The sequence below is a fragment of the Pseudophryne corroboree genome, chromosome 2 (assembly GCF_028390025.1).
Source record: "Pseudophryne corroboree isolate aPseCor3 chromosome 2, aPseCor3.hap2, whole genome shotgun sequence".
Classification (NCBI taxonomy): Eukaryota; Metazoa; Chordata; class Amphibia; order Anura; family Myobatrachidae; genus Pseudophryne; species Pseudophryne corroboree.
In genome coordinates, this window is record NC_086445.1 from 743,290,638 (window position 1) to 743,302,802 (window position 12,165).

At 43.2% G+C, this 12,165-nt stretch overlaps 1 protein-coding gene across 1 annotated transcript in view; it reads right to left on the reverse strand.

Annotated features, from left to right (window-relative positions):
- Positions 1–9,038: 9,038 nt before the first annotated feature.
- Positions 9,039–12,165, reverse strand: part of RSBN1 (round spermatid basic protein 1) — a 101,056-nt gene continuing 97,929 nt past the window's right edge. The window contains exon 7 of the mRNA XM_063955408.1: positions 9,039–11,627. Coding sequence (XP_063811478.1) covers positions 11,235–11,627 — 393 coding nt within the window. The 3' untranslated portion in view covers positions 9,039–11,234. The remainder of the gene's footprint in view (positions 11,628–12,165) is intronic.

A 12,165-nucleotide genomic window follows, 5' to 3' on the forward strand; every position in this document is an offset into this window, starting at 1 on the left:
CACTCCCAAATCCTTCTCTGCGCCCCCAGCAACTTCCTCCAGGGAGGAGCACCCAGCCTCAGACATGTCGACACACCATACCGACACACACCTACTCACACTGGCTATAGGGGACAAACCCACAGGGAAGCCTGTTAGAGAAACACAGAGGGAGTATACCAGCTCACACCCCAGCGCCCATATAATACTGAATTATACTGTATAAATACTGGATTATAATATAATACTGATTGCGCTGCTATATAGCACCAAATTTCTGTCCCCCCCCCCGTTTTGCTCCCTGTACTTGATCAGGAGAGTGGAGATCCGGGGCAGCGTCTCTGCAAGTCTGTGAAGAGAGAAAATGGCGCTGGTAAGCTGTGAGGGCTAAGCCACGCCCCCACCTCGGCGCGCTGTAGTCCCGCTCAATTTCAAATATTTATACTGGCGGGGGCTTATATTTAGTGCCTAGGCACTTATAATATGTCTCTTTGCCAGTTATATTGCCTCAGTAACATGCTGCCCAGGGCGTCCCCCCTGCACCCTTGTAAGTGCCGTTGGAAGTGTGTGTGGGAGCATGGCGCGCAGCGCGACCGCTCCGCTCTACCTAGTTACTGAAGTCTTCTGCCGTCACTGAAGTCTTTTCTTCTATATACTCACCCGGCTTCTTTCTTCTGGCTTCTGTGAGGGGGTTGACGGCACGGCTCCGGGAACAAGCAGCTAGACGCACCAAGTGATCGAACCCTCTGGAGCTAATGGTGTCCAGTAGCCTAAGAAGCAGAGCCTTTAACTCAGAAGAAGTAGGTCTGACTTCTCTCCCCTCACTCCCACGACGCAGGGAGCCTGTAATCAGCAGGTCTGCCTGAAAATAAAAAACCTAACAGAAAGTCTTTTCAGAGAAACTCAGGAGAGCTCCCCTAGTGTGTGGCCAGTCTCTCTGGGCCCAGAATCTAACTGAGGTCTGGAGGAGGTGCATAGAGGGAGGAGCCAGTTCACACCCATTCAAAGTCTTATAGTGTGCCTATGTCTCCTGCGGATCCCGTCTATACCCCATGGTCCTTTTGGAGTCCCCAGCATCCTCTAGGACGTAAGAGAAATATACGTTATGGTAAGAACTTACCGTTGATAACGGGATTTCTCTTATGTCCACAGGATAACATTGGGATATTGTCGAGCGACAGCAAAAATGGCACCAACACGGTCACAAGCTTTCTGGCCTCCCAGGATGCATTGGGGCCTTCACCATATAGTCCCGCCCCCTGACTCAGTCAGATCAGTTCTTTCCACAGTGATTTTAGGTAGGAACATCAGATAGAGACCTGTTTAGGCGATAAGAACACACATGCACACCCTTCCATACAAGAAGGAAGAGGTTTTAGCGATTGTCTAGATCCTCAAATCAGATGCGTCAGGGTGGGATCCCTGTGGACATAAGAGAAATAACGTTATCAACGGTTCTTACCATAACGTATATTTCTCTGGCTGGGTCCACAGGATAACATTGGGATTCCCAAAGCCATTTTAGTGGTGGGGACGCTCCTGATTGCACAGGAGGACCTTTCGCCCAAAGGCTGCGTCATGAGAGGCAAAAGTATCCAAGGCATAATTTCTAAAGAATGTGTTTATGGAAGACCATGTGGCTACCCTACATATCTGTTCTGCTGAAGCACCCTGTTGTGCTGCCCAAGAAGGACCTACCTTGCGTGTAGAGTGTGCAGAGACATTAGCCGGAATAGGGAGATCTGCATGAGAATAAGCTTCTGATATTACCATTCAGAGCCATCTCGCCAGCGTCTGTTTACTAGCAGGCCATTCTCTTCTATGGAATCCGTAGAGGATGAAGAGAGAATCTGTTTTCCTGATGGCACTAGTACGATCTATGTAGATTCTTAAAGCCCGGACCACGTCCAGCAACGCTTCCCCCACAGAAAGTCCCGATACCTGAAAAGCTGGGACTACAATCTCTTCATTCAGGTGAAACTTTGATACCACCTTTGGAAGATAGCTAGATCTCGTTCTGAGAACTGCTCTGTCTGGAAAAAAACTTAGGAAAGGAGACTTACATGATAATGCTCCTAAATCGGACACTCTTCTGGCTGACACCATTGCCAGTAAAAAAAGAACTTTAACCGTTAACCACTTAAGATCTGCTCTCTCAAGTGGTTCAAACAGAGGACCCTGGAGAAATTTAAGAACTAAATTCAAATCCCAGGGAGCTGCAGGAGGAACAAATGGAGGTTGAATATGTACTACTCCTTGAAAAAAAATGTACGTACATCCTGTAAATCAGCAATCTTCTGCTGAAACCATACAGTGAATGCTGAAACTTGAACCCTCAAGGAAGCAACTTTCAACCCTTTATCCAATCCTAAAAACAAACAATAATGATAGGATACCGTGCGCCAATGATGGCTGCCTCTGATTTCAGGAAATGTACAAAGAAGTGTCACCCCACACTCCAGAAATCGTTGTGGTCAAAAGAATGCCATTAGAATCCAGAGGCGCTCAAAGAAAACATAAAATAAACATTCATAGTGCATCATACATATACAAGACTAAGTCAGGTGAAAATCTTTTAGTAAGCCTAGTACCTATAAATGAGTCTACTTTTTTAAGAGTAGACAATCGCGCTTTTTGGGGGGAGCGGAAGTTCCACCAGTATGAGTTCTGAATGACTCTGGTCTTCCACTCCACAAGTGTTACCCAAAAAAGAAAGATAGAAAACCTCCAATGGTGCAATATTTTTTATTCCCTGTACTGAACATATACAAGACAGGGATAAGGGTGGTCTCTCACCATATGAAGTGGTCTACAAAGTAGACAATACCAGCAAGTTTTTAAAGATGGTCACACTCGGGCGTCCCCGGAACCAGCCGTTCAGCTCCACAGGTGATGTCCCAACCGTCTCCCTCACAACAGACAAGTCCTCCTGCCGACGCATTTCGACACAAGCAGTGTCTTCATCAAGTGTCTTTATCCAATCCTGCCTGAAGGAAATCCAAAATCCTAGCTACTTTAAAAGATCTCGGCTTGAAATTTTTTCCAGTACACCAATGAATATAGGCTTGCCATATTCTATGATACACACGGGCCGAAGGCTTTCTTGCCCTAAGCATAGTTTGGATTACTTGTTTCGAAAATCCTTTCGCCTCTAAGATAGAGGTTTCAACAGCCACACCGTCAAAGACAGGCGATCCAGATGACTGTGACAACAAGGACCCTGCATTAGCAGATCTGGACGTTGAGGGACCATTATCGGTACTTCCCTGGACATCCTCAACAGATCTGTGTACCAATGCCTACTTGGCCAAGCTGGAGCTATTAGAATGATTGCTCCTTTTGCCTGTTTTATCTTTCTCACTACTCTGGGTAACATAGATATTGTCGGGAACAGATACGCCAGCTGAAACCTTCATTCTACTGACAGTGCGTCTACAAGGACCGCTCCTGGGTCGCTTGTTCTCGATCCATACCTTGGAACGTTGTTGTTCAGACGAGACGCTATAAGGTCTATCTCTGGTAGACCCCACCTGTTCACCAGTGTCTGAAACACTTCTGGGTGTAGTGCCCATTCGGTTTCAATGGTGTGTCGACTGAGAAAATCCGCTTCCCAGTTTAGTACACCCGAGACAAATACTGCTGACAATGCTGGGAGATGGAGTTCTGCCCATTTTAGAATGGGAGTTACTTCCTCCATCAGTCTCTTGCTGTGAGTTCCTCCTTGATGATTGAGGTATGCTACTGCTGTCGCATTGTCTGAGCAGATCTGGACTGGTCTTCCTTGTAGATTGTCCTTTGCCTGAACCAGAGCCAAGTAAATGGCCCTTATTTCTAACAGATTTATTGGCAGGCGACTTTCCCTTGCGGTCCACTTTCCTTGGAACCATAGGCTTCCGAGTACCGCCCCCAGCCCAGCAGGCTGGCATCTGTTGTCAGGACTTGCCACTCTTTTATCCAAAAGGGTCTCCCCTTGTTTAAATGGTCTGTCTGTAGCCACCACGCTAGAGACCTTTTTACATTTACTGGAATCTTTATCATCTGCTTCTTTATCGTCTGAAGATTTCCATTCCATTTGCTCAGAATAAGGTGCTGCAATGGTCTGGAGTGGAATTGCGCATATTGCACCATGTCGAAGGTTGATACCATCAGACCCAACAGTCGCATTGCTGCATGGACTGACATTGTCTGGGCTTGCAACACTTCCTGAGCCATGACCTGGACCTTGACTATCTTTTTCTCTGGTAAGAGAACTTTCTGTAGGTCTGAATCCAATATGGCTCCCAAATGAACCATCCGCTGTCATGGATTCAGAGACTACTTTTCCCAATTTATGAGCCACCCGTGTCTCTGTAAACAAACTATCGTCTGTTGAAGATGGCTCAACAGTAAATCTTGCGACTGTGCTAAGATTAACAGGTCATCTAGAGATGGGAATATTCTTATCCCGTTTGCGCAGACAAGCTGCCATAACCACCATGATCTTGGTAAACACCCTGGGGGCTGTAGCTAGCCCGAAAGGCAGAGCTTGGAACTAGAAATGTTCCTGGAGGATGGCAAACCTGAGGTAACACTGATGCGACAGTGCTATAGGCACATGCAGGTAAGCATCCCGTACATCCAGAGATACCATGTAATCTCCCGGTTCCATAGCCAACATTATAGAACGTAACGTCTCCATGTGGAACTTCGGGATCCATATGTATTTGTTCAACATTTTCAGATTTAGAATTGGTCGATATGACCCATTTGGCTTCTGGATTAGAAATAAATTGGAGTAAAACCCCTGTCCCCTTTGTGATGGAGGTATTGGGACAATCACACCTGACTGCAGTAATTTTTGGACTGCTTCTTGCAGGGCATTGGCCTTCGACTCTATACGAGACGGGCTGGTGCAAAAAAATCTTTGATTAGGCTGCCTCCTGAATGGGAACCCATACCCCTGAGCTACTACCTTCTGCACCCAAGCATCTGCTGTTGACTATTGCCATATGTGTGCAAAAAGGAGTCGGCCCCCAACCCTGGAATCCTCCCAGTCTCTTCAGGCTGACTGTTTCTGTTCAGGTTTGGAAGCTGGCTTTTTGCTAGCCCACTGCTTCCTACCCCTGGATTTAAACTGGGGTTGCTTTGGCTCCTCTTTAGCTTTCGCTTTGCCAACGAAATGAGCAAAATTTTAAACCCTTGGATTTAGGGTTATAAGCCGCCGGAAATCTGACCTTTTTCGATTCACCCTCTGACTGTCAAGGCTGAAGCTTTAGAAGCAACTGTACCTACATCAAATGCTGCTTCTTCTAAATACTGGGTAGATTTTCTTAAACGGCAAACACGATCCTCTTGCTCCCTAGTAGAAGGGATGTCATTCTCTAGTTCCTCTATCCATTCGCCCATTGCCTTTGCTACCCAGGCCGAAGCCATAGCAGGTCTTACCACTGCTCCTACTAGAGAAAAAATATTTTTCAAAAGGCTCTCTACCCTTGTCTGTGACATCATTCAATGAGGTAGATGACAGTGGTAAAGCAGATTTATGCACGAGTCGCAGAACATGTGCATCTACTTTTGGAGGAACTTCTCTTTTCGAACAATCCACAGCAGGAAATGGATAATAAGAATCCCATCTCTTAGGAATCTTATACTTTTTACTGGGCGCTGCCCAAGACTCATCCATCATTTCCGTCAGCTCATCTGACGCTGGGAATTCAGCTTTCACTGATTTTGTTCATTTAAATACAGGTGCTTTAGCTTTTAACACTGTCTTGGCTGGCTCTTCCAATAAGAGAACAGCCTTCACAGCATTAATAAGTTCAGCTACATCTTCTGCACTAAAGCTCTGCGACTGATCATCATACGGAGTTGAATCTATTGTATCATCATCCGATGTATCATCTTGTGTAGTCTGCCACACAGACGTATCTGTCTTAGTCTTACCTGTCCCTTGGTTGCTTGTAGAGGCTACTGGAACCAAACCATAGGAAAGGAGCTGCATGTATGGGTTCATAGTGTAACCTAACCCTTGAGGTGGTGTTACTGGAGTTAACCTGTCCGCTATTGAAGACAGAGTCTTTGCGAACATATTCCATGGTGGCTCTGTTGGTGGTTGAACCAACTCCTGTTTTGTACTTCGCTGAAAAGCTAAACAGTTTGCACACAAACCCTCATAAGTGACCAATTGATTCATATCAATTACCCCTGACTTAGAAGATAAGCATGTTAGGGCTGTAGGAGTGCTTGATAAATTCTCATCACTTTTGCCGCTCACAGACATGGTATTAACCTGTTATTGACTGCACAATTTGTGACTGAAAATCACCCTACATGTCAGTATATAGAGGTGAGATCAATCTGACCAGAGTGCACCTGCTTTGAGGGTCAGAACAAGACTGACATTACACAGGAAAGTCAGCACACATACTAGCAGTCAATCACATGTTAAAGCATTAGACATTGCCATATGAGAATACAACCTCCATAACAACTTATACATAAGTAGGAAAATTGTACTTCTGTTTTAAACTGGTTCTTTTTTTCAACATAGCATGCAGAAAAACACAGTGACAGGTCTCATATATAATAGGTACTAAAAATTAACAATGCATACTAAGAAGTAGAGAGAATTTTTAGTACTGTATACCCTGCTTCCGTAGAGCGGGATACAGGGAGACTCACCACACCTCTATATCCAAGCAAATACACTCATAAGACGCTGAGTGGATTCAGACGCTACTGGTGTACACTGCCACTCTTGATAACGGATAACGGACACAGACGCTGAGCGACTTCCACGTGTATGCAGACGCTAAGGCCTGCGACTCGGTCTGGGCGGGTTTATCTCCAGTGTACACAACCGCAGCGCCTAAGCTGCGACAGAGTACCCTCGTGGTAGCGTCTGAGCCGGAAGTGAGGTCATTTAGTTCATGAAAGGAGAAACACGCGGGAACTGGCCATGAACTCTGAGGGACGGCCAGGAGAGCGTCCGAATCCCCCTGTTGACTTAAACTCCCAGGATCGCGGCCTCTACTTAGTCCTGGCACCTATGATCCCCGGTGCGTAGCGCTGTCGCACTCCAGATGTTCGGCGCATCAACACACTGTTTGTAGTCTCCACCAAAATCAGTGTAGCTGTGTCCTGACCCCTCTAGTAAGAGGAAGTCCATAGACTCACCGTCTCCCCATGCTCCGGCCACAGCCTGGTTACGTCTGCTGGACCTGCTAGAACATCCGACACAGACGCCCGTCGAGACAGCACTGATACTCGAAGGTAAGCATTGTTGCGACCCGGTGGGGAGTTGTTGGAGCGACTCTTTCTAGAATGCGCTTAAGACGCTGTTAAGATAAGTCGCTCAAAAAAAAAAAAATATAGTAAGTCTATAAAAATAAAATAATAAAAGCTTGAGGCTGCTCTCACAGCAGCCCTATGACCATGCGGCTTCCTGCCGCACCAAGCAAAGCACTGATCTGACTGAGTCAGGGGGCGGGACTATATGGTGAAGGCACCAATGCATCCTGGGAGGCCAGAAAGCTTGTGACCGTGTTGGTGCCATTTTCGCTGTCGCTCGACAATATCCCAATGTTATCCTGTGGACCCAGCCAGAGAAATAGCATGTGCAGAGAGAGTTAGATTTGGGTGGGGTGTATTCATACTGAAATCTAAACTGCAGTGTAAAAATAAAGCAACCAGTATTTACCCTGCACAGAATCACTATAACTCACCCAAATCTAACTCTCTCTGCAAATGTTATATCTGCCACACCTGCAGTGCACATGGGGGGTAATTCCAAGTTGATCGCAGCAGGATTTTTGATAGCAATTGGGCAAAACCATGTGCACTGCAGGGGAGGCAGATATAACATGTGCAGAAAGAGTTAGATTTGGGTGGGTTATTTTATTTCTGTGCAGGGTAAATACTGGCTGCTTTATTTTTACACTGTAAATTAGATTGCAGATTGAACACACCCCACCCAAATCTAACTCTCTCAGCACGTGTTATATCTGCCTCCCCTGCAGTGCACATGGTTTTGCCCAATTGCTAACAATAAATCCTGCTGCGATCAACTTGGAATTACCCCCATGGTTTTGCCCAACTGCTAACAAATTTGCTGCAGGACGAGAGGTCCACTCTGTTGAAATTTCCTGCATGGCAGCATGCAATGAAGCAACCTCCTGATCTACCCCCTAATAATGGAGCAAAAGTGATCACACTGCAGACTAGATTCTGTTTACAAGGCCAAGTTGAATGTTGACATTAGCAGTTTGTAGAAGCCTGGTATATATAAAGCTTATAACTGTTGAGATAGGTTAATTAGGTATGGTTTGTGTTTGGGTGCAATAATTATTTTGCTTATTGATTTAATACAGAAATACAGTGCGTTGTCTGCTGCAGTGGAACATTATCACAGTTCACCAAGTGAAGGAAAGGTTTTTAGTAACATTTTTGTAAAATAAATACAAGGAATGAAATATGCACCTTAGGAGTTCCAATGTGGTAATAATTGAAAGTTTTTTCTGTGCCCCTGTCTACAGAAGAAACTTTGAAGGTAAACAAATTTTGTTTACCAAATACCTAGACCATTTTCAATATTCTGTGCCCAATGTTTAAACATCAGTAACATTGTTGTTCCTTCGGGATCCAGTCATGTAACCGGCGCTCGGCATCCCGGCGGTCACCATGCCGACACCGGGAGCCCGAGCGATCGAAAGCCCTACAATCAGCATGCCGACTAACAGGGACTATTCCCACTAGACTGGGAATAGAACCTGTGGTGAGTGCCGTGAGCCCGCAAGGGGCTTTGTTGCACTTGCACCACAAACCCCACCCCCCTCGCCAGCATTCTGAAGCCAAAAATCACAGGGTCGGTATGCTGACCGCCGGGACCCCCACAGCCGGTTACCCAGCCCCAACCCATGCATTCAATGCCCCATCCCTAATTTAGACTATATAAACTTTCATCCTGGACCTTGTTTAAAGCATTGCATTTGGTACCTACAATTTAAAACTCAAATGAATATCAACAAAATTATTTTCAATAATTTAATGTTAAAATGAAAATAAAAGATTTTAAAGAGCCATATGCTTAAAATCTATTTGGCTTTATCTTGTGTACAATCATATCAATATATCTACTAATGCCACAAAAAACTAAAAATGTATACAACAGAAAGTGGCTCGCTTGAACTGCATTGTATTGCAACACCTGAATTGGTAGTGTGTTGCAACACATTACCAAAGTGCTTAGACTTGAGAAGGTAAATTATTGTTGTAGTAGAAATTTGACAATTAGAAATTCCTATACAGCTAGTTACAATTCAACAGACAGGATAGTGGGCCACTGACTTGATACTTATATATCAAAGGCTATAATGGACTTAACAGCAGGGTGTAAGGGGCATAATAGGGATGCACAATGTCAGCATTTGTATAGAAATTCCTGCGCAACAAATTGCCGATAATACCAAGCATTTGTCACTTCTGCTCTTCACTTGCAAGGAAACTACAATGTGCACAGGTTCAAGTCAGCTATTAGCATTTAGAAGACTTTGGGTGGTATAAGTCAACAACATCTGCAGAGCCAGGCTGTACAATATAATAGTTCTTCTTTAAAAGCTTTTTTTCAAAAAAATTAAAAGCAAAAATGCTTTATGGACAATACTTAATGGTAAAATAATAGCATTCGTTTTTTGACAAGCCACTCAAAACATTGAGTATGTGCTGGGACCACTGTTCTCCCTGGCTCCTGCTGTGTGGAAGAGGCGTGTACTACACGTTGTAAGCCAATATCCACTGAATGTGGCTTGCTGTGAATAGTAGGCATGCCAACATTCTGTAGGCCCAAGTTTGTATTTAACAAATAGCAAGATGGTCAAAAAAAAAAAAAAAAAAAAAACTAGGATATATTTTTTCTTCCTTTTTCAAAAAAAAGTTTGTGGAGAAATGTAAATCAAGATAAACAAAAAGGAAAGCCACACAAATCAGTGGTGTGACAGAAGTTACCTGAGGATTGCATCCTATAGCAAACAATGCTTATAAAACATAGCATTGATTAAGATACTGTGACTTTTACACATGGAAACTTAAAACAAATGAATGTCATTTCACCTTGGCCACTAGAATATCTGTATCTGTTTACTGTTCTAGCCATTCTACACCAGGATTAATACACAATTTGCTCATGATGATCTTTCTTGGAAAACCACTGGATTTAAGACACATACCATTAAAAACAGGTCCAAATACCACTGTATCTTGACTAGTCATCTTTTTGCCAAGAACAATTAAATAAACTAAAATTTACATCCATGTAGAAGACATTAAGTAATGACTTTGTTGACATAGGAACATCAATTGTTTAACAGGATGACAATACACCACTAAACACAGATCTCGTTTTATGAAAGAAAAAAAAAATCCCCTTATTTGAATGTCATTTTCTTTACATACATAAATAGAAGTGCTGGAATCTGCTAGTGTGTCCTTGATCAAAGTGACGCTCATAAAAACTGCAAGCACAGGAAAAACAAAAATCTGCATATAAAAACAAAAAGCAAAAAAATAAAAAAATATATAAAATAAAAATAGAATACAGATTTATGCTACTATGTACTCTCTTAAAAAAAAAAAAAAAAAAACAGCATGGATACACGGAAGTATCTGAATTCTAGTACCAAATGAAAGAATTTACATATAAAATAAACAAAACACACAAAACAACTGTCAAGATGTAGTACTTGACCGTATAAAGTTAGATCAGTCATTCATGGTACGTAAAAGGAGTTGTGCCATTTAAATAAATAAAAAATAAAAAACAGCCACACACAATTAAGTATAACAGAAGTGCTGCTTCAGTCCATCTTTCTACAAGAAATGCTGTTTTTAGTCTTGCTAGGGTAAGAAGAAATTGAATACGCAGTTTAAGAAAGTCAAATCGCTAAATTTACAAACATTACATAAAAGTGCTTCTTATTTAACCCTAAACTTACATATAGTATTAGACTGATGCCATTGTCACAATGATCTGCCAAAATAACTGTTTCTTGTAGAAAGATATTTTCACAGATTACATATTCCTTTTCAGGCAGCAGTGCTGCTCAAGTTACATTTTGCTACTGCAATTAGCTGAGTCACCGGAAAGAACCCCAGATAAAATGTTCTAAAAGGTTTTGTTAAGTTACAGGTCAGTCTGTTATAAAACTATAACTTCACATCAAAAGTTTTAAAAATAGGTTTAAGAAACAAAATTGAAAACAAAAAAAGCCTCAGAATATTATCTACAAATCTGACTGATGTGTGGTAAGGTGTTCTGGTGTCAAAGGTGGTTGGTTTTCCAACTTTTGTGATGGAATGTGTGGTGCTACAAAAGGTCCTTGTGTTATGGAAACAGGAGTCTCTGCCAGCTCCATTTTCACACTGGTGGCTTCAATGCCTGGAGGTGGAATATCGCAGCTGTGGTCTGTTTCTAAGGGCTGTCTCTCTTTGTTGGGGCTGTACTGCTTCAGGCGTATGTGCCATGCCAAGCTGCACACTGCAGACACAGTCTTAAACTGGTGGATGACATTGCGAGGGATAAAATAGATGTCATTATCACACAATTGGATGCGTGCATAACGGATCCCCTCGCGACGCATTTGGTTGAGCTTTGCTTCATCCACCCATTGCACACACTGGAAAAGAAGAAAAAAAAAAAAAAAAAAAAAAAAAAGGAACAAAATATTAGAGATATATAATATAATATAATATAATATATCAGGAGATCATTAAGAGAGGCAAAGGATAGCCAAGGGCCGGATGTAATGGAATGCAAGACAGCCAGAGTGCCAAAATTCCGGCTAAACGCATGGTTTTTATTCCCAAAGCAGCAAACATTTACAAGGCAAATCCAACCTGGTTTTGCCTTGCATATGTCTGCTGCTTTGTAGGGGGGGAAGGGGGGGAGAAGGAGACTGCGTTGGGTCGGAATCTGAGCTCTGGCCATCTCAAGCTCCATTACATCCACCCCCAAGGGGGGGGGGGGGGGGGGGGGGGGGCAAATATACACAAACAAACAAAACCAAAACACAAACAAAAACACAAACCCTGAAATGTTCAGAACAGCATATTTTCAGAAATAAAAAAAATGATTTTAATTACCTACCAGTAAATCCTTTTTACTTAATCTGCAGAGGATACTGGGGTCCATTTAGTACCATGGGGTATAGACGG